Source organism: Carettochelys insculpta, chromosome 27 (assembly GCF_033958435.1).
Source record: "Carettochelys insculpta isolate YL-2023 chromosome 27, ASM3395843v1, whole genome shotgun sequence".
Taxonomy (NCBI): domain Eukaryota; kingdom Metazoa; phylum Chordata; order Testudines; family Carettochelyidae; genus Carettochelys; species Carettochelys insculpta.
In genome coordinates this window covers 17,168,005-17,191,328 of record NC_134163.1, presented here as the reverse complement: position 1 = coordinate 17,191,328, position 23,324 = coordinate 17,168,005, and the positions used below count along the sequence as shown (strand labels likewise).

The following is a 23,324-nucleotide window of genomic DNA, read 5'->3' as shown; positions in this document are numbered from 1 at the left end:
TTTACTGGTAAGTAAGGAGTATCATTGTATGTGAAAGTATTAATGGTGCCATCAATGAGGAGTTTGACATATAGACAGTTACAAATGTACTAAAGATCTGTCAGGGGCTCCATTTGTCCCCCATTTTCCCTTTTTGGTTTTCTGATTTGCCCCATAATCAATAGGAGTCTGACCGTTGGTACCAAAAAACACTCTGATGTTTTGAAATTGCTTGGATGGGTGGTAAAAAGTTACTGTTACACTCAATTCAGTCAATTATGGTTATAAAATAAACTTTTTCCCCACTGTACAAATTAGAACAAATGAAACATTTGAAAGTTAAGAAAATCGGATTTTAAGATTCAACAAATTAATTCCCAACTATAATCCACCAAAATTTTAAAGTTTTATTTTATTTTCAGAAATGGAGGATTGAAAATCATGTGAACTAAAATTATTTTAATTTGGGAGGTCACTGTTTTCTGACCTTAATATTTCAGGTGTTTTCCGAATATTTCAAAGAGTTGGAAGAAGAGAGCATTCGAGATAACTTTGTTATAATTTATGAATTGCTTGATGAACTCATGGATTTTGGCTATCCTCAAACCACTGACAGTAAAATTTTACAAGAGTAAGTATCAGTGTACTGGCACATAGATACCAGGTGAAGGGTGTCTTGGGAATACTTAGGAGCATAAAGATATTAGCTTGAATGTCTTTAATAAAGCCTTCCGATCCCAAACTTATTACAAAGTGGGGTGAATTTGTACCTGTTCCTTTCTTTCATTAGTCTAAAAAAAATCAATAGGATGCTGTGACCCAGTGATTGTCGTAACCAAGACGGTGTGCTGGGTAGGGTGGTTTTGCTCACTGCACTTGTGTACCTAGAATTTGCAGGATGCACCAACTGTCACAGCAATGCCTTGAATGTAGAAGGAGCACGTAGCTCTCGCCGTCAGTGTTCTCTGCAATTGGCATTCAGGGCATTTCACATACCCTTGCTTTATGTGCATCTCACTTTAGTAATACTAGCAAGAAAAAAAGCTATGTGAATGGAAACCAGCAGAATCGTGGGCAACAGTAAACAAAATGTCTCACAGTCCACACACACAACCCAAGTGGACCTCAGATTGCCTACCACTGCTGCGACTGGTGTCCCCATGGAGTCAACTGAGATCACTCCATTTGAGTGAACTGCAGAGAATGGGAAAGCCAATCCCCCAAAGCTAGTGGTTACTCCAATACTTACATTTATCAAGCCAGTACAAAACAGCCTCTATGATATCTTAATGGCTACCCAGAAAAAACAACACAGTCCTCTTAAACAGCCAAGCCTTGAGCTTCCACCTAGACACTCAGGTCAAATAAAAGTTCTAAAGGATCAAACATTATCTCCCAGGTCATTGAATATTTCAGACCTTATCCCAGATGCATGCTTATAGCCAGTTCTTCTTAACTAAACTAAACTTTATGAAAATATAAGAGTGATATACATACAGATGAGTACAGCTCTAAGACAGAATTCAGAGCAGAGATGGTGAGCTTTGCAGTTGCAAAGAGTGTTAGCAGAATTTAGTCCATAGGTTATAGTCACATGTTAAACACCATATTCCTTGTGTACCAGTTTAGGTCTGGGATATCAGTCCTAATGATTTCGGCTTCCCCTGCATGAAATCTTATAGGAGATCTTAAATAAAAAGGATCAGTACCCAAGGGGTTTTATACAGACTTCAAGCAGCTTCTTGACCATTCAGTCCTGGGTTAACAGTGGGCTTTTCATATAACCTGTTTCCCAAGCATCGACTAACGTAAGATAACTTATCCACTAAACGGTTCATCATAAGCTTTAAAGAGACATACAGGCAATGAAGTTATTTTACCCAAGATTAATTTAAATGTTAATGTTCCCTTTGATCTCCTAATAAACATCTGTAGTAATAGAGAAGATCTGTCTGTTCACTAGCTAGCAATTAACAGGATAAAAGCAAATATTTTAGTGTTGCTTTTAATTTCTAACAATACAGGTATACATTTCAAAGTCCTAGCATAACTAATATTAAATGGATTTAATTACTGTTTATATAGTTTTCTAATAGGTCTTCCACATGGTGACTCTGGGTCAGATAGCCTGAAGGATCCTTAATTCTTTCTCGCCATGTGTCACACTTGGGATAACATTAGTTGTAGTTATGTAACAGTAGTATCAACCATGGTTTTTGTAGTTACAAACACGTATATCAAAAAGCTGTCAGTTTTTTCCTATCTGTTTTAATGGACTGATACTGCTTCTTATCAGATACCCAAACACATGATCCAATGTGACCTGGCAAAGAAAGATTAGTTAATATTTTCTAGGATTTAACTTGAATTGTCAGGCTTCCTTTGTTTGCTGACAAAATAATCTGTGACCCCAAGCAAATTATTAAAGGTAAAAAGTGTAACTTTTTATAAAAACTCATGGTTTTCAAGGTACATCACTCAAGAAGGCCACAAACTGGAAACTGGAGCTCCACGCCCACCTGCCACTGTTACCAATGCTGTTTCCTGGAGGTCGGAAGGGATAAAGTATAGGAAAAATGAAGTGTTTCTGGATGTTATAGAATCTGTTAACCTCTTGGTGGGTTTATTTTATTCTTCTTACTTTTTAATGAGAATCATAGTAATCTGTAAATATGCAAACACAATGAAAGCAGAAGTCAGTGTGTGAATAGTTTTAGTTAATCTCTCAAATTAGAGTATTGCATTTGAAACAATTTACATGTCACAAAGTTGAGTAAGGGTGTAAATTATCAGAGAGGTAGTGGAGTTAGTCTGTTTCTTCAAAAACAAAAAGTCCTGTGGCACCTCATAGACTAACAGATATTTTGAAGCATAATCTTTTGTGGGCAAAGACCCGCTTCGTCAGAATCATCTGATGAAGCGGGTCTTTGCCCAAGAAAGATTATGCTCTGAAATATGTTAGTCTATAAGGTGCCACAGGACTTCCTGTTGATAGTAAATTAAGCTCTTATAGATGCAGGTACATGAGTATAACGTATAATATGCTTAACAGATACTTCAGTCATCAGAGAGCTGCTTTTCTATGCTAAACTTGAAAAACAGAAGGACACTTTGTATTCCTATCTAATCCTCAGTCTCTGAATAAAACAGACTCCATGTTACACCTATGGAATAACTCCCAAGCATATATCCAGTATTGTTTATAGCCCTGTTTGTCCCCAGATATTAGAGAGAAGAGTTGGGTTGAGGGTAGTATCTTTTTATTGGACCAACTTTGATTGGTGAAAAAGACAAGCAGCTGGGCCAACAGCCACTGTGGTCCCCCAAGTTAAGGGGGGAGCAGGGAGGGGCTCCCGCTCCAACTCAGAAGTTGGGAGCCTCAGGCAGTCAGCTCTCAGCACCACCCAAACTCACATGCCTCTTTCTCTCCCTCCCCCACTTAAGCCCTCAGAGCCATATGCAGTGGCATTCCGGTGGCAGTTCAAAAGGACCCAGAGCTCCCATCCACTGCTGCTGCTACTGTGTCAGCATCAGTGTCCAGGAGCTCTGGGCCATTTTGAATTCCAAGGCTCTAGTGCAATTGCCCCCTTCACCCTCCCCACCCCCATTGGAGGGCCTGGTTCCCAGACCTGAAAAAGCTCTGAGTGTCACAGCTTGTCTTTTTGAAAATGTTGTACAAGTTTCCTGAGTGTGATGACTGGATCAGCTATAGAGTGATTGCTTTATGAAAAGTGTACACCCACAAGTGATAGTGATCTTGCTTTTTATCATTTCACTGTACAAGTTCCTATGACTCTATGGATTGGTTTTATCCAAATAGTTGTTAATGGAGCACTTTGTTTACTGGATGAGGTGTTCCATGTGTTGTGCTAGGCATTGGTAGGATCCGTGCATATGAAAGGTGTACTGAAGGCCTTGTTGATATATTTTGACTGCTACAATGATCTACAGGTTTTGCACCTGTTCTGGCAGGGTCTTGTGCCACTTTGAATAGGTGTTTTCCTGATCTGTGTGGGGCTTATCTCTGACAATGATCTTGTGGAGGTTTGGGAGTTGTTTGAAGGTCAGTAGAGGGGTAGTTTTTAGGAATAATCTATTTCAGGATAAGTTCCCCAGCCACTGAGTTATATTGTTTCATGATACCCCATGTGGCTTCCAGTGTAGGGTGGTTAAGTGACAACTAGGAGTGAGTCCAAGGGGATTTTCTATTTGTATTGAAGTAGGTTCTCTCAGGGTGTTTGGGTGGCACCTTCCATGATGAAGGTTAATTCTCTGAGGGGCTGTGTTTACACTACAGCGCTCTGCCAACAGAAGTCACTGTTGGAAGAGATTTACCAACAAAATTTCTGTTGACAGAGTGTGGCCACGCACAAAAGCCAATCAGACGAGCACTCCACTCTTGACAGAGCAGCCAGACTGCTCTGCTGCTCTGTCTACAAAACAGGCACCCAGAAGCACAGCAGATAGGGCTGCCCCTTGTTCTGGACACCCTGTCTGCCAAGAAAAGGACACAGAACGTCCACGCAGCTTTTTTGTTGTCAGAATGTGGCTGAGAGTCACTTTGTATGTATCTATTCCCCCAGTTTTGTTGACAAAACTCACTAGGGTAACTGTAGCCAGGGAGTGTCCTTGTTTGGTGAGTGCAGTTTTGTATGTTTTAAGGTGTCCATTTAAAATGTTCCTTAGATAAGCTGTGGTATCTGAGACCCTGTCTGAAGATAACAGATTTCTTGATGTGTTTTGAGGTTACTGCATCTACCATACTTACCTTAGATCCAGAAAAGCATTTAAAGAAAAACTTCTCACTTAGCATCTTTCTTGTAAGGTTGATGAACTTAAATGCTGTCATTTCTGTGACAAAGTCAGTCTTATTCCTGGGCCTCTGGCCTCTGTTCAGTCCACTGGACTCACTTAAGGGCTCAGTTGCCCTCGCTGGGGTGAAGGGTGGTCTGGGGGGAACCTGGCCCCCACCCACTCATGCTGGGTTCCGGCCCAGGGTTGCTATGCAACTGCTGGTGGGAAGGGCTGACTCCCTTAGCCCTTGGTGCAGCAGCTCTTCTCCCTGGGCCACTTCCCCAGACAATTCCCCCTGGTACCTTCTCCAGACTGCAGCTGTAACAAGTACCCCTCCCAATCTGCTGCAGCTCTTCACTCTCCCTCTGCTCTTTTTCCAGTCCGCTTTCTCTCACTACTTCTGGTCTCCTTGCCTCTCTCCCCGCCCTTCCCACTGTGAAGGGCTTTTAAAGGCCTCTTATTAGGTCCACCTTGGAGTCAGGTGGCCCCAATTAGCCTGAGCCAGCTAGCTGCCTGTGATTGCCCTGCTGGTGCTGCACAGGCCCTTCTGTTTGTTTGGCTTTCCTCTGAGGGGACCCTCTGCCCTGGCCCGTCCACATTTCAAAACGTATGCTAACAGTCTTACTTTTTTTTTTTTTTTTTTTTTTTCTCGCATATAAAACTTTCTGTGCCACTCTCAACTCAATATGCATTGTACGCTACCACACAAGACCTTTCAGTGCAGATATATAAATTTTAATGAAGAATGTGTTTTCTAGGATTATGGTTAAGTTTTCAATATGATATTTATTTTGGGTTCCCAATACTATGAAAAGTGGGAAGTTTAAAATTTTTTCAATAGCTGAGGAGGAGAAAAATGACTCCATCTTTCCTTGCTTTTTAGGTTAGTGCCAATGGAAATGTACTGCGCAGTGAGATAGTTGGATCCATTAAAATGAGGGTCTTTCTCTCAGGAATGCCAGAGCTTCGCCTTGGTTTAAATGATAAAGTACTCTTTGATAATACAGGCCGTGAGTATGTACACAGCATTTCTAAAAACATACAGGGATATTTCCTGTTTTCTTTGGGTCAACACAATATCTCAGTTCCTATAACCGGATTTTTTTTAGGATGGTGAGTTTTCTAATTTCCTAGTTGGGGAGGTTATATCACTCTTACAGTAAGGAGTATTTTTAGTGTTAGCAAGTCATTTAATGTTTTATCAGATGGGAAATATGCTTTAGCACAGGGTAGGAAGCCTTGATGTGTTCAATTGCTGTAGACCATGAAGACCTGGTCTTCATTCAATAAGAAATCCTTCCATTTCTAGCCTTACTGGTGACATGTATGTCAATGATGATTTCCACTATGTAAGTTCAGATCTCGGTGAACCTTGTTCTAAGGAATCGTCATGTGTTTTAGCTCTGAAGTTTCCTTTGTTACATGCAAATTTGGTGCCCCTTTTATAGTTATTTACAATTGTAATTTAAAGAACAATTTTATAGGAGCTATTTGCACCACAAGAATTACTCCTGCACCGTAAGTTTGCTGAATTAATACTTTAGTATTTCTCATGTATTACCTTTTTATTACAGGGTATTAAATGTGGGCATTGGCAGGTTGAGATATGCAAAGGTGTATATTCGCAGCCTACGAACAAGAGAAGATCATGGAAGGGGAGTTGGGGGGAGAAAATAAAACATAGTACAATCTGTGTACGCGTCTGGATAGGTACACTGATTGCACACACATGGTAGCACCATCGTCTTTTGTGCACTTGAGAAATGTAGGGGGGAAATGCAATGTTTTTCTTTCCCTTAAGAACAAAACTCTCCCAATTCCAGACTTCTGGTGAGCAAAGACCACAGAACACCTCATATAAGGTGGTCCTCCCTAATGGGCTATTCCTGCTCTCCTTTTCGTTATGATTTCTATATCCTTAACTAGCACATTTACCCTTGATTGCTCAGGTCATTAACTCAAATAAGGTATGTGATTTTTTTTTTAAATAAAAGGAACATTGATGCTTTATTTAAATGATTGTATTTATGAACAATGTTATTTTTACACAGTTATTTTTTATTGTGGGTTTTTTCTAAAAAAGGAATTGTTAAAATTTTTCCGTTTTTGTTTTTTAGTAAAATTTTTAAAATGATAATTCCATTGTGTGTGTGGTGGGGAGGTTTTGCTGGTTTTTTTTTGGTTTTTGGTTTGTTTTTTTTCCTCTTTTTCCCCTTATAAACTCATCTTTGCTATGCTTTAACCAAAAAAAGGTATAGTTACTGTGGTTTGCAATAACATTTTCTTCTAGTTTCAAACCTTAAGCATTGATTTTTAGCTATGCCAAAACTGGGCAGTACAGTAAACCCTCAATTTAATGGACTAATGTTGGGGAAAGTGTGTCTGTTAATGCCAAAAGTCTGTTAAATCTGAATCTGCAAGAGTGGAGGCTCCTTGTGAGACAGAGGAACGCAGTGGGCTTGGGAGAGAGAGGTTGGCGGCAGGCTCTTTGTGCTGTTTACAGAGTAGAGTCTCTGGGCTCACCTGCCCGAGCCACTCATCACCCACCCAAGGATGGGCACTCCCAGGGAAACTAAGTTTCCCTGGAGCTGGCTTGCCTCTGTCCAAGGCTCTGGCTTATAGGAGGCCCACCAGCTCTCCAGTCCGGACACCAACCCTACTGGCAGGAGGCTGAGCACTCTTCCTCACCTTGCAGGCGGCCCATGAGGAATGGCAGCCAAGTTTGTTGTTCACCTGGTGTTGGTGCAGTCATGTGGGGAAATACAGGGGGCTCTGCCCAGAGCAAGCCGTTGGGCCCCCCACAGTGCTGCCACTCCAGTTGGCAGTGGCTGAGATTATGGGCAGCACAGAGGAGACAGCCATGTTCACTCAGTTAGAAACAAGTGAGTGAGATTGATGCGCACAGCATCCCAGTTTCACACGCAGCATGTTAGTGCATGCCGTCTGCCTGTGCACACACCCCACCTCTGGTGGGAAGAGCCTGTGGTGGCCCCAGCCACTGTGGTGGCTCCTCCAGCCATAGCAGCTCCAACAGTGGTGGCTCCAGTGAGTTGTTGGTGTATTTACAGGAGGACCAACATGCTGAGGGACAGCATCCATTATCTCCAAGGTCTGTTAAATCGATGGTTTACTGTACTCCAAATTTCTCCCCCTACCCCCCAAGATTTCTTTGAGAAGCAGGTTTGTATTGCAGGTGTGTCCTGTTTGTCTGACTCATCTTGGTTCAATCCAGGAGTGAATGTAACTTAAAATTCTTCTTCGAGTGTCCCCGTGGGTGCTCCACATGAGGTGCTCCACATTAGGTGTCGGGCTCGCCCGGTGCCGCAGATCAGATCTTCCAAGCAGTTTCTGCCAGACCACGCATGCGCCGGTGCGCGCCACTCCCTTGCGCGCTCCTGGCCACATGCACGATCCGGTCCCCGCCAGTTCCTCTTAACCGCCGTCGGCTGCAGACGGAATCCAACTAGGCTACGGCCAAGTTAGCGTATTCAATGGTTTTTAGCTGTTTTCTTTAAAGTTTTCAAGTTCTTAGTCTATTGTTAAGTTAGCCAGCTGTTGTTTTCAAAAAAAAAAAAACAAGAAACAACAAGCGGGACGGAATTCAGTCCAGTCCTAGTAACAAGCGGAGCACCGGAGGCCAGGAGCCTAGGACCATTAGCCCTCCTGCCGCGGCAGGCTATCCGAGAGAGGGAAAACAGCACAGAGAAGGTGCTAAGTACCCCATTAACAACTAAAAGACTCACCAACAATGTCCTCTTCAGGATTCAAGAAATGTGAGTCTTGCCGAGAGGCAATGCCAGCGTCTGATGGCCACAGTCATTGTATAAGGTGCCTTGGGGAGTCCCATGTCACGCAGAAATGCTCCTTCTGTGCAAAATTAACAGCCAGAGCAAGGAAGGACAGAGAGATGCGGCTTAAAATGCTGCTATTCGACAAGGCCCTCCAGCCAGACATGCTGGAGCAGCCGCAGCAGGAGGAACCCTGTGGGGCCCAAAAAAAGAAAGCTGCCTCCCTCACCCCATCAGCGCAAAAACGGAGGAAAGTCTCCCCAACCCGATCCCTGCCGGCAGCAACAGCGAGCGGGACAGGAGGAGCGCACAGCCCCCAGCCGCAGCAACAGCTGATCGGCGGCGGCACGGAGAGCCACGTGGAGGCGGCTCAGCCTCCGATGATCAAACAGCCGCCCTGCACTGCAGGCAGGGTGGCGGCTAAACAAGCGCCGGTACCGGCGGCACCGACCCCCGGGGAACCGGCGGTGCAGAGCGCGCAGGCCTGCAGGCACCGGAGGACACTGCCTGCGTGGCACCGCCCGTGAGCGTGCCGAGCGCGGCACGGACGGGGCCGAGATCCCCTGCACGTCAGGGGGCGGAGCCACCCCCTCAAGGGAGGGGGAAGGCTGCACAGAAAACAAGGCACCGCAGCCCCTCTCCAGACAGGGCTGCAGAGTTGCTTTCTCTCAGCCCTCTGCTCATGCTGTAGACTCCAACTGGAAGGCAGGGGTCCCCCCAGCCTACCTGGAGCCCCCGTCTCCATTTTTACAACCAGCCTCGCCCTGGCTGGGACCACCTTCACCCTTCTTGGGCTTTGAGCCACTGGAGTACTATCACAAACCGCTCTCTCCAGTGTCCCAGGTCTGACAACGATCTCGCTCCCCCAGACGCAGGGGGTATGCACCAAGGGAGTGGTCCAGGTCACCTTCCCAAGAACAGTGCCCATGTTGCCATGGTCGTCCCTATCACGCGGGGCATAGACACCACCGGCAGTCTACCAGGGAAAGATCCCCACAGACGGTCCCGTATCCCCGAGGGCGATCGCGAACGGGGACAGAGACTCAAGTATCTCGGGGGAACTGGTTATGGAACCCCGAGATTTTCCCTTGCAAGCTTCCAGCGAGCGGATGTACCATCACCAACAGGAACCGGAAGGGTCCAGAGAGGCGTATCCTAGTGGTTCCTCGCTCTCCTCCCCGGATGAGGCTACAGCCCCGGGGGACGTCCATCCTCCGGACGATCTCAAACAGTTTCAAGAGCTGTTTAAAAGGGTGGCCTTCACACAAGGCATCCAGACAGCAGAAGTGCAAGAGAAACACCATAAGCTCCTCAAAAATCTGAGACCTCCGGCCTCCTCCAAAATAGCAATACCGCTTGACGAAGCAATCTTGGAGTCCGCCACTATGATATGGCAGACCCCTGCGACTATTCCGCCTGTCCACAAGAGAGCGAACAAGAAATACTTCGTGCCGGCGAAGGGCATGGAGTTCCTGTTCAGCCACCCACAACCAAATTCCTTGGTGGTAGAGTCGTCGCAACGAAGATCAAAGACATCTCAATTCAAGACAGGGAGAACAGACAAAGATGCCAAGAAGCTAGAGCTGTTCGGCAGAAAGGTCTACTTCTCCTCCACACTACTGTTGCGAATGGCAAATTACACAGCACATCTAGCGAACCACAATTTCGACAACTACACTAGGTTAACCTCCCTCATGGACTCACTTCCAGAGGACAAGAAACCGGTGCTCAAGGCCATCGTGCAAGAAGGCTACGTGGCCTTGAGGACGGGAGTTCAGATTGCCCTGGATGTTGCAGATACAGCAGCATGCTCCACAGCTATGGCAGTGGTGATACGAAGGGAGTCCTGGCTCCAGACTTCGGGTATACCGAGGGATCTGCAGGCAAAGATCATCGATCTTCCCTTCGACTCGCAGAAGCTGTTTGCTGAATCAACTGACTCGGTCCTTCATTCCAGTAAAGATTCAAGAGCCACACTTAGGACCCTGGGGATTTACACCCCTCCATACAGAAAGAAAAAGTACTACCCTCAACAAAGACGGTACCAGTACCAGCAGCAGTGTCCCCAGTACCACAGGGGTTACAAGCAAGGGCGACATCAACAGCACCAGCAGTACAGAACTCCCAGGCGACATTCCCAACACAGTCGTGTGTCCTCGGGGCAGGGCCAAAGGCCACAAGTTTGACACACAGATCCAGGGCTGCACCATCACTACCATCGCACAAGGTCATCCGAAGTGGTTATTCCACCATCGCCTCCGACCATTCTACGACCAGTGGCAAAGGATCACCACAGATAAATGGGTGCTGGAGATCATAGCCACGGGGTACGCCATCCCCTTCCAGTCGCTCCCACCGCCACGACCTCCACCCAGACCCCACCTCCAGGAGGCCTCCCACGTAGCGAGGCTCAAGCAGGAGGTAGACCATCTCATGCTCATAGGGGCAGTGGAAAGAGTGCCGGAGCAACTTCAAGGGAAAGGGTTCTACTCGAGGTACTTCCTCACGGAGAAAAAGACAGGAGGCTGGAGGCCCATCTTAGATCTTCGAGGCCTCAACCGGTACCTGCGCAAGCAATGCTTTCGGATGATCACAATCGCGTCCATCCTTACGGCACTAGACGATGGAGATTGGTTTGCAGCCCTCGACTTACGAGACGCGTATTTTCACATAACTATCCATCCGGCTCACCGACTATTCCTCCGGTTCATGGTAGGCAAAGAACATTTTCAATACAAGGTCCTACCGTTTGGCCTCTCCTCGGCCCCCAGAGTCTTCACCAAGACCTTGGCAGTGGTGTCAGCCTACCTGCACAGACGGGGTATTTATATTCCCGTATCTGGATGACTGCCTACTCAAAGGAGCCTCGAAGGAGGAGGTACTACGCATGGTACGCGTCACAGCAGGCACGTTCTCTTCGCTCGGCCTCGTTATCAATCTGGCAAAATCAAAGATAGACACCACACAGGACATAGAGTTCATAGGGGCACGCATAAATTTTATTACAGCGAGAGTGTATCTACCATAGACATGCTTTTGGGCCATCGGCTCCCTCGTGCAAGTCGTCACCTTCTGCCCTACGGTGCCAGTTCTGACGTGCTTACAGCTGCTGGGCCACATGGCAGCAGCGACGTTCATAGTACAGAATGCCAGGTTACGCATGCGCAGCATGCAGCACTGGCTGGCGAGCGTATACAAACCAGCAGCACACACCGTTCACAGGGTGGTGTCGCCCACAACAGAGGTGCGCAAATCCCTGCAATGGTGGGTAAACCCCAAGAACTTGCTAACAGGGGTATCCTTCCACCAATAACAAATATCGGTTTTTCTTACTACAGATGCCTCCCTCATAGGGTGGGGAGCACACATGGGTGAAGAGGTGACGTAAGGGCTGTGGTCCTCCACGGAGCAGTCACTGCACATAAATATACTGGAGCTCAGAGCAGTGTTCAACGCCTGCAGACACTTTCAAGACCATATACAAGGCAAAGTAGTCGGGATCAGTACAGACAATACCTCCACCATGTTTTATCTAAATCGGCAAGGAGGAGCTCGGTCCCGTGCCTTATGTGCGGCAGCAGTCCGGTTGTGGAACTGGTGCATCGCCAACAATATAACCTTGAAAGCCTCGTACTTACCAGGCCCTCACAATGTGAAAGCAGACCAGCTGAGCAGGCATTTCGCACTCACGCACGAGTGGCAGATCCGTCCCGATCTGCTACGACCGATTTTTCACGCATGGGGTTTTCCCCAGATAGACCTGTTGGCTACTCAACACAACAAGAAGTGCCCACGATTCTGCTCCAGGGCAGGACTGGGACGGGGGTCCCTGGGGGACGCATTCGCGATCTCCTGGAGGGGCCCACTGCTTTACGCTTTTCCTCCCACAGTGCTGATCCACAAAGTCTTGCAGAAAGCCAGGAGGGAAGTAGCCCGAATGATCCAGATAGTCCCAACGTGGGATCGACAGCAATGGTTCCCCCTACTCCTGCGCATGTCGTACCGTCCACCGATGCCCCTTCCGGTGGTGCCGGATCTGTTCACGCAAGCCCAGGGGTCCATAGTGCATCCGCACGCCCGAGGCCTGCGACTACAAGCGTGGTTAATCCATGGCTCAGCTCCCTAGAGAGCACATGTACGGAGGAAGTGCAACAAGTCCTAGAAAGTAGCAGGAGGACTTCCACCAGGAAGACCTACAAGCAGAAATGCACTCACTTCACTGCATGGTGTTCTACCAAAGAGCTAGCCCCCTTTTCGGTGCCTATACCTGTAATATTAGAGTATTTACTGGACCTCAAGAGGAGGACTCTCACTATCTTCGTTAAAGGTCCACCTTGCCGCCATTTTGGCGTTCAGACACGAAGAGGAAGGGCACACAGTGTTCGCCCATCCCATGGTTACCAGGTTCCTCAAAGGGTTGGTAAACCTATACCCCCCTCGGAAACCGCTTCCACCTTCGTGGAACTTGGACCTGGTGCTTAATGTGCTAACGGGACCACCATTGGAGCCTTTGGCCACGGTTTCCCTCCGCCTCCTTACGATAAAGACTACCTTTCTTCTCGCAATCACGTCAGCTCGCAGGGTGAGCGAGCTTGCAGCAGTTATGGCAACTCCACCCTGCACTGTTTTTTTTCCAAGGAGGCGGTAACCATACGGCTGCATCCAGCCTTTGTTCCTAAAGTTTCTTCTGAGTGTCACATTAACGAACCTATTGTTTTACCCTCGTTTTATCCAAAGCCTCATAACTCTAACAAAGAGGCGCGCCTACACCTCCTGGACGTGAGGAGGGCGCTAGCCTTCTATATAGACAGGACCAAGTCCTTCCGGAAAACAGATAGACTCCTAGTCTCTCTCGCTCCCAAATCGAAAGGAGAAGGTCTCTCTTCGCAGAGAATCTCGAAGCACATCGTATCCTGCATAAAAATGTGCTACAAACTCAAAAAGACTCCTTTACTGGCCACACCCAGGGCTCATTCCACTAGGGCGGTGGCGGCATCAACAGCCTTTTTCAAGGGCGTTGCGCTAAAAGATATTTGCAGAGCGGCGACCTGGTCATTCTATGACACCTTCGCCAAACATTATGCCCTTCACAGGGTATTCCAAGAGGATACCCGTCTCTCAACAGCGATCCTCCTCGGGGACAAGCTGCACATAATCCGATTACCCACTTCCTATCTTGGGTTACTGCTGGGTAGTCACCTAATGTGGAGCACCCACGGGGACGCTCGAAGAAGAAAGAAAGGTTACTCACCGTAGTAACAGTGGTTCTTCGAGATGTGTCCCCGTGGGTGCTCCACTACCCGCCCATCCTCCCCGCTTCGGATCTCTGTTTAGTGTTTTGCAGGAGCATCCTAGGCGGTTGGTCAAGAAACTGGCGGGGACCGGATCGCACACATGGCCAGGAGTGCGCAAGGGAGAGGCGCACACCGGCGCATGCGCGGTCCGGCAGAAACTGCTTGGAAGATCCGATCTGCGGCGCCGGGCGAGCCCGACACCTAATGTGGAGCACCCACGGGGACGCATCTCGAAGAACCACTGTTACTACAGTGAGTAACCTTTCTTTTCTTACAGATTATATTGCAACCCCTTTCTGGGGTGCCACTCAAGGCAGGAGGTTGTGGGTGGTTGTGATAAAACAGTACCAATAAGAAATTTAAGAGTCGGGGGCGGCCGCAAGGGAAAGGGGTAGCGAGTGTTGGTGTGTGGGGGTGGGGCTCAGGGCAGGGAGTGGGGATGTGTGGATGCAGGAATCAGGGCAGGGGTTCAAGGTAGGGGGTTGGAGGTTTGGGAATTGCTGAGGGTGTGGCAGGTGCAAGAAACAAGGTAGGGGGTTGAGGAGGTGTTCAGGCAGGGGGGCTCTGTGTATAGGGGATGTGGCCAGGAAGGGCAGGGGGACTCAAAGTGTTCCCCTGATTCATACCAGGATTGTTTGCTTCTCTTCTTCCTGTCCCTGTTAGGAGTGAGAAGGAAATGCACAGGTCATCTGTCCCCTGTACTCCCCACCCAGAGGGAGGGAAATGCAACAAACTGTGTACTTTCCCCTTGCTCACTGAAACAGAAACAGCTAGCAACATCCCAGTATGAATGGGGGTGAGGAAGCTTGAGCTGCTCCAGTCTTCCCTAAAAGGTGCCTGGGAGTGAGAAGCTTGGGGGCTGTGGGAATCCCAGGCAAGGGCACATTTCCCATATGCCCTGCCCCCCTCCCCCCCCCGACAACCCCTTTCACAAGCCTGGTGACTCTCTCTTCTGTTCTAGTTTTATGAGAAGCAGTCCCTTTTCAGGTACATCCCATTTTCCTGGCACAACAAAACCCTTACATTGCTTTAAATTATGATAGGAAGAAGCTGTATAACCAATTCGTTGGTCCTATCTCTCACCATTTAGGAGGAGTTTGTGACTAAACAAACACATACATAGGCAAACTCTCTAAAATACATTGTAGAAGTTAATTACTAAAATTAATTAGAAGTAGAACAGAATATGGGTGTATGAGCAGCTGACTGCTCATTTTGCTTTATAATTGCTTTGATTGCCTCAAAGATGGGCTTTTGATGTGCTACAAATTGGGGTTTATGTTTTCCTGATAGGTGGCAAAAGCAAATCAGTAGAGCTAGAAGATGTAAAATTTCACCAGTGTGTTCGTCTGTCTCGGTTTGAAAATGATAGGACAATTTCTTTCATCCCACCTGATGGAGAGTTTGAACTCATGTCCTATCGTCTTAACACCCATGTAAGTTTGGCTACATAGTTTGACGTAAGCAAATTCATGTATGAAAATATCTTAAATTCTGAGAAACTGTAAAAAGTCGTTCCATTTTCACTAAACAATGTTACTTTTAAAAAATGTGAATTACTTTTAGATATTAAGTTAGCTGTTAATAATAATGAAGTTTCACGCTTACTTGAAAAAGACTAATATATAGACTACTTCAAGGCACTAAGCAACAGAGGAGCAATTATTTCCTGAGTCTAGACTGAGTTGCCTACTTAGAGAAGGATTAGAAAGCAAAGTACACAAGACTGATGTGTAGTCACATTGCTTAACACACTTTTGGAAGATGATTGGATACTGTGGTGAAGAGCAAAAGGGGAAGGCAAAGATAATGAGATCTTTTGTTTATGACTGTCACCTAAAGAAGCTGGCAACGTAGACTGAAAGGACATGAGAAGACGAAGAGAAAATTTTATTGTTTTTAAAGCCTATAGTTATATTTGTGTGTTGACCCATTTGGAGCAAAACCATTATACAGGGCTTATTTGCCATCTCATGCTGGGCAGATCTTTGACGGGGAGACTAGAAAGGCTGCTTTCTCAGTAAGTATCCAAGAACAGTATTTGTCCTGTCTGTGAACATCAAGGACCCATGATTTGAATAATTCTGGCAAGAAACAGCAAACCTTAAACGCTTTTGGGATTTTTGGCTTTTTATCATTGCAGTGCTGAATTTAAATGGCTATTTTAAGTTCTGAGCTACTGTCTTTCATGTTTTAGATTTAGCATTGGTTAGTCTCAAATGCCCCAAATTATTAAATATGGTGTGTTAGGGTGAGATTGTGATCCTGCTATTAGTGTTAATTAATCTCAGAGAAGAGGTTTAAATTAAAACATACTTGTGTAATTGAAGTAATGTACTTATTCTGTATAAATACATGTCAGACAATACATGCAGAGTATTTTAAAGATTTCTGAACTCTCAGGTCTCATTATTGTACCATATTATGTATTTGCATATTTGTTTTCTTCCCCAGTATCCTTGAAATTTGATCTAACTCTTTGTCTTTAAAGAGCACTCTGGACTTCCTTTTTTTTTTTTTTGTGCTCTGTGTAGCAGCATAACATTTTCTGACAACATCAAAATAAGACTTGTTTGTTCTCCAACAGGTAAAACCACTAATCTGGATTGAGTCTGTGATTGAGAAACATTCCCACAGCCGCATAGAGTATATGATCAAGGTCAAGTATCAGAGGGGTAGCCGTGTTAGTCTGGATCTGTAAAAGCAACGGAGGGTCTTGTGGCACCTTATAAACTAACAGATATTTTGGAGCATAAGCTTTTGTGAGCAAAGACTCACTTCATCATGCATCTGATGAACTGAGTCTTTGCTCACAAAAGCTTATGGTCCAAAATATGTTAGTCTATAAGGTGCCACAGGACCCTCCGTTGCTGATCAAGGTCAGAGATTCAAAAATGGCTATGCTTCATTTCATTCTCCTTCCATGAGGTGAACTATGTAAAGAACAAAATGTTTTTTTTTTAAACTGACTTAGTTTAAAGCATACATTTGATTTCTGGAAAACTGCTGCTTCCATAAATATTGATCTATTTTTACTCAGTTCACAACATATTTGGCTAGTGCAGTGGACGTATTCTTTCCTGCAAGGCAGTAGAACTTCCTAACAGGGTATGAGGCAGTTTTTTTAAGTTGAAGTCTAACATTAATGGTTTATAAAAGTTCTTAGAAGATGCACAGCTTTACGGAAATGCTAAACGTATTAATATAATTGTAATAGATTACTTTAATCTTTTGCATGCTTCCCTTTGAAAGTTAATCTGGTTCTGGTCTCTGTATTACACTTCTTTGCATGAACCTTTCATAAGGGTCCTGACAGAAAAGGATGTTTTCCAATTCACAGCTCTCTGAACCTGATCAAATAAGATTTTGTTAAAACCTGCACATTGTGGTGGTCGTGGAGAAGTGGGAAGAATTAAAAGGAAATCCTGCATTGCTTACTTTTTCTAGGCAAAGAGTCAGTTCAAGCGGAGATCAACTGCCAACAATGTGGAGATTCACATCCCAGTACCAAATGATGCAGATTCACCAAAATTTAAAACCACAGTGGGAAGTGTCAAATGGGTTCCAGAGAACAGTGAAATTGTCTGGTCCATTAAATCATTTCCGGTAAGCTGTAGTGGTATAGTGACATTGCCAATCAATGCCATCGTTAAGCTACTCTGTTTTATTTAAAATAAGTCTTTCATTTATGAAATCTAGAATTTGACTACAATTTGCTCTTGGCTCAATTCTACTGTTGGATCACTGGTACCATCTGCTTACTTTCTCCCCTCATTGTAGGGTTGGCACTTGAGTCACCAAGTACTTAAGGTTGTGATTTTAAACAGAAGCAGCAAACAGGAAATCTTACTGTTTTTTCTGTATCTCATTTAGATATTACTAAGTTAATGCTCAGTTTTAGCCTTTGGAAGAGAAATGTGTGACTCTATTTTCATAGTTTTGAGTTGGGATGAGACTTTGGCCAGTCACAAGCACTTTGATTTTAGAGGCTTTTTTTGTGGTAGAATGACTTTTATGTTACCTTCCTCTTTGGATAGGGTGGAAAGGAGTATCTGATGCGGGCTCATTTTGGGCTTCCAAGTGTTGAAGCTGAAGATAAGGAAGGCAAACCTCCCATCAGTGTCAAGTTTGAAATTCCATATTTCACCACTTCAGGAATACAGGTTAAAAAGATAATTTTTTAATTTTTGTTAAATGAAATTTTTGTTCATTTAATTGCTGATAATGCTCATTTGTAACTAAACCAAAAGGTGATGGTGTGATATTATGGTTTTATAATGGTACAGAATGCAGCTTACAACCTTATAATCAAGACACAAAGAAGTACAGGCCTGTTGGGACAATATACACGATCTTTTCAGTCCAAGTTTTGGGGGGGAATATGATAGTTGTGACTAGCTTCAAGGAGCTAACTTTCCCCTGACTAAAGATGTGTACTCCTTTTTCTACCTCTAAGTCAAAATAGATTTAAAATTGATACAAGTTTGAAGGATGTAGCAACTAAAAGAGATTAAGTAATTTTTGAATCACATAGCTCAGTTTGGGGTTTTTTTTGAATGTACCAAAAGTAAGCAAGATCATCTTCTGAAAATGGACTACTAATTTGAAATTTAAATTAGGGGATTAGTATTTGACCTATTGGTGCATTAAATATATTTGAATGCCTAGAAGCTGTACTTGAGGATTTAGTGTTCCTAATCATTTAAGATTTTGTTAAGAACTTTTGTCATGTTTGGAATTTTATTTCAAGATCAGTTTAATGATCCATCCAGCCCAATACCTTGTTTCAGACAGTGGCTAGTCCCACATGCTTCAGGGAATATGAAAGAAAATACTCTACAATGGATAATGATGGAATAGCCTATCCTCAAGGGAAGTTTCTTCCCTACCATTTCTGTGGAAGCTTTGAGAACTGAACCATGAGACTTTCTACTATTAATTTAAAATATATCTGTCCAATATAATTGGTGTTTGTTTTTAAAACAAAAAAGCAGTCAAGTAGCACTTTAAAGACTAACAAAATAATCTATTAGGTGAGCTTTCGTGGGACAGACTCACTTCTTCAGACCATAGCCATACTAGAACAGACTCAGTTTAATCTTACCTAGCTTTTGTATGTATTGCATAAAAGAGCTTTTACCATTTAAATTTAATTTTTTTCATCTTATGAAAAGTTTAAAAAAAAAAAAGCACTTGCCTTACCCTCTTCATGCTTCTACTTATTTTGTGTCTCATCAAATTAATTTTGTCTCAAGTCTGAATACCTCTTATTTCTGCTGTCTTTTTTTGAAATGAGGTGACCTGAACTGTCCACATTATTCCAGGTGAGTTAGCAATTATTTACATGATGGCATTACATTCCTTATTTTGTAACATGTCACAACATTCTACATGCTCTCTTTTGGCTCCTGCTTTTCATTGAACTGTCCATAATGGTATTTGAGGCTTTTTGCCCACAAAGCATCATCTGCTAAATGTCACTAGGCTGAAGCAGAAAACCCATTTAATGTGTTTTATTTCAGGTCCGCTATTTAAAAATTATTGAGAAGAGTGGCTATCAGGCTTTGCCCTGGGTTCGCTATATTACCCAGAATGGAGGTAAATTTCCAAGCTATACTGAAGTTCCCCATGCAGTTTTTCCATTAATGCACTTTTTTCTTTGTTGGACATTCCTAAATAATTTTAGCTGCATGATTCCATTAGACTTCTCTTATTTTTTAATAATGTGTAGTATTGGTACAAATTATAATAATGTATTCCTCTCTCCACTCACCATGCTGCTGCTGTTGCTGCTGCTATGGAAGTGCTACAGTCATAGCTTATTTCTGGGGTCAGGCACCATTCCGAGGTGGAGTGCCAGAATTTGACCTTTTGACCCCATGTGCAGTCCAAGTACCAGTGATACTTTTTTAAAGTCACTAATAGTCCTACTTACAACAGCTTCAATAATAAATTAAGATGCAGAGGTTTATCATTTAGGTGGTGGTCGGTAGCATTACCTAATCTTTTGTTAGTCCACAGGCGGCATGGCTTTGAGCAAGCTCCTGACTGCATGGGGAGGAAGGGCAGGGCTGAGCTCCTCCCTCGCGTACTGTGCTTCTCACCCATGCCTGGGGATTGCTGAACCCTGGTTTAGAGTTATGTTTGGGTTTAGTATTTTGTGCCTAAAGCAGAGATGCAACATCTGCGGTATATACATTAAGAAAATACACAGCTCCAAGAGAAGACTGGGAAAGTGATGTTTAGACATGGAAACTGTTGAGCATTTGGGAAGATCCAATTGGGTGAACAGAAATTCCTATGTTTTATTCCGATAAATACTTTAAGTGATTATTGATCACAAGCATGTAAACAGCTAGTATTCTTTTAACATAGCTGTTTATTCAGATATCACTTTTACCAAGTAATTTTGCTTTAATTTGCTATTGTACTAGCATAAATATTTCTGCTCTGATATCACTACTTATTTAATAAAAGATGAACTCATTTGACTGATTTTTGTTTTCTGAATTTCTTGTTCTATTTACAGATTATCAGCTCCGAACACAGTAATGCTTTTTCCAATCAGAACAAATGACAAATCTTCAGGTCTAGAATACGTTTGTAGAAAATTTGGTAGTGAATGCTGTGACCATTGTCTGTCTGTAGAGGTGTTGTTGTATCAGCGAAGCTCAACTGAGGAGGAGGAAAGTCTCTGTTGTTTACGTTCGACACTAAGTGTTTGGACCATTATTGCAAGTTGTATGGCTGTCTAACTCATAGAGCACGTTATTTCTTCTGCTAAATGCTGATCATATTAGGAGTAGAAATTATTTTGAGAAGCCAGAATTGCCTTGCCAGTCTTACGTCAGTTTTCAGAGACCATATTTTAAGTGTGTGTATACATCAATCATTAAAACCATTGGAAGCACTATTTTAAAAACTAGAGAGGTCTTTTTGCAACTTAAGTGGCTGCTAAGCATTCGTAGTTGTAAATAACATTGCCATTGTTTTACACTGAAGACGCCTAACATTTTAGAGATTTATTTCTTAGCTAAGACAGCTTGCAAAGGAATTATTAAAGGCAATGTTGACTAAAGGTTAGGTGCTGGATTCAAATAAAAAATTGGCTTTATTAGCAACTTTCAGCCCATTTATTATTTGTCAAAACTTTAGATGTTGGGGGTTATATATAGAATAAATTGGATTAAAAATACAGGTGCTTTAACTACTGTATTAGCTTGAGCAGGTAGAGATGTCAATAATGAATATTTATGGTCTCTGTGCAGTATCATGGTCAATGCTTGTTCAAATTATGGAGCCAGTGTAAAGCTGAAGAGTCCGAACAAATTAAGAAAGTAGTTACCAAATTAACATATAACAACATTTGATTGACTTTGATATTTCTAACTGCAAAATAAACTTAAGTCTCAACTTGTAAATATGAAACTTCATATTAAATATTTAAAAGCCAATATGGTTAAAACAAAATTTAGCAGATGTTGATTAGTCGGAATAACTAATAGTACTTCAGGCACTTCCTGATAATTGAAAGCTGTCATTAAAGGGTCATGTAGATAGAAGACAATGGGAAATTACATATGTCATCCAGTTTAGATTTAAGTAAATTCTTCAGGTATCAAGAATTTATATTTTCTTCAGCATCTTTTTTTTTTTTTCCCAGTCTCTTCAACTCATGAGTAGTACCCCATTATTTCATTATAAGCTTTCTAACAGAAAAGCTCACAGTTCAGAATGTTACACTTTCAAGCTTTAGAATTTTTTTCCCTTTTTTTCCTGTTTTCTTTTGAGAGTGATGCAGACAACTTCACTGCTATATATAGTTGCTTCAATTTCAGAAAATGCTTCAAAAAGGACTTAATTTTTATTTTAATATGAAGTTATTGCTCCTACCAGGCTTTAGCATAACAACCTTGAAGATTAAATATCACTGTTGACCGGCCATCCCACTAAGACGGGGGGTGCGAGCTTTCTGACCCCCCCATTCTGCCATGCGAAAGTGCCTCAGCCCTTCCTCAGAGCAGAGAGGGGGGAATAGGTCACTGTGTCCATTTGTTCCTTGTAGATTTGTGGACTATGTGTATATATGCATTATATTTAAAAAAAAAAATCCCCTGATGATTTTAGATTTGATATTAGTCTTTTCTGAAACAGATCTTACCAATTCTGCTGAAGATAGTTCCTAGCATCAAAATTAAAGCATCTAGAAGAAGGTGTTATGATAAGCTTGAGAATTCAAATGTTAAGTGTAGAGGCAGGTAGTTTTCTGGAGTCAGATTTGATTTTGTTACCCAACAAAATATTAAAACCATCTCATACAAGATTGATGTTTCTACTTTCATTTTTGGTTGAAATTTTAATCTTGATACCACACTAACCATTTTTCAAGTTTTAATATGAAGTGTTTAGCTAACCTGTTACATAATCTATCAATGGTAGTCTTCAGTATGTGTTTATGCAGTACTGCTAATTATTTGTTTGTTAAATGTGGCAGTTGTTATAGTTGCAGTTTTCCGCTTGTACCTTTATAAACCACAACAGTATTTTGCTGGCTCTTCGCAGCTGCTGAAGTTTGATTATGTTGAAGAGTGGTCAAAGGCAGCAAAATCTTTCTTACAGCATTAAACTCCACTGTCGTTCTTCAGTAGCTGTAAGGTAGTCGGTATCTGCCTATGGATCAAAAGTACCTCCAGTTAAGAATGTTGATTTTGAACTTGTGGAGCATGTTTTATAAATGCTGAAAGTATTAATATGCCTGATTTTAATTTCTGTCATACTGCGTGAGAGAATTGTCAACGTTAAATGTTTGCAGTAGGCAAGTCAGTTAACTACATAAGCATATTTGTCGACCTGCACAATTACAAAAGAAAGAACTTCATAGTTTTGTCGTTACCAGATACTTCAAAAAATCCAATTTAGTCCAATATTTCCTCAAATGTTCTGTATCTACATGCTATACAGATGCACGGTAGAAACAAGAGCTGTGACAGCCCACCGTTAGTCTTTTTGTTTAGAGAGTATTCCTTCCTCTTCCTTTGCCTAGATATTAAATTTGTTCTTTTTACAATTTGCAGTGCTGTCTTTATTCTGCATTGGTAGCCGATCTCCTGAATGGCTTCTCTAACTTTACTGAGTATACAGTGGCAGACTGCCACCCTAGAGTAGCTTTCCTTATGTACAGTGTTTTGTTTTGTTTGTTTTTTTTAATTTTAACTGTTTACCTCTAAAATTATCAGGAAAAATATTTTCACCTGGATTTCTAAGGCTTCATCTACACTAGAGGATTAATTCAGAATTAAGGTCTTTTTTTCAAAATCAAGCATCAGTCTTCACTACAGACTCAGTAGGTCAATTTTAAGGGGACGTAGGTTGACTTGTGTAAACCTCCCTTTCATAAGGAATAACACCAACATCGAATTTGCAGTGGTGACCTCAGCTAGTTTAGACACAGTGTTATTGAAATAGATTT

General features: G+C 43.2%; 1 protein-coding gene across 3 annotated transcripts in view; it reads left to right on the top strand.

Moving 5' to 3' along the window:
* The window catches only part of AP1M1 (adaptor related protein complex 1 subunit mu 1), a 29,268-nt gene extending 8,744 nt beyond the window's left edge, over nt 1-20,524 (top strand). For 2 of the 3 annotated variants that reach the window (XM_074978003.1, XM_074978001.1), the window contains exons 4-12: nt 480-610; nt 2,449-2,596; nt 5,657-5,783; nt 15,149-15,291; nt 16,443-16,514; nt 17,303-17,461; nt 17,893-18,018; nt 19,378-19,453; nt 20,385-20,524. In XM_074978003.1, the coding sequence (XP_074834104.1) occupies nt 480-610; nt 2,449-2,596; nt 5,657-5,783; nt 15,149-15,291; nt 16,443-16,514; nt 17,303-17,461; nt 17,893-18,018; nt 19,378-19,453; nt 20,385-20,407 (1,005 nt within the window). In that variant the 3' untranslated portion in view covers nt 20,408-20,524. The remainder of the gene's footprint in view (nt 1-479; nt 611-2,448; nt 2,597-5,656; nt 5,784-15,148; nt 15,292-16,442; nt 16,515-17,302; nt 17,462-17,892; nt 18,019-19,377; nt 19,454-20,384) is intronic. The other variant, XM_074978002.1, reaches the window with a different exon arrangement.
* Nucleotides 20,525-23,324: the final 2,800 nt, after the last annotated feature.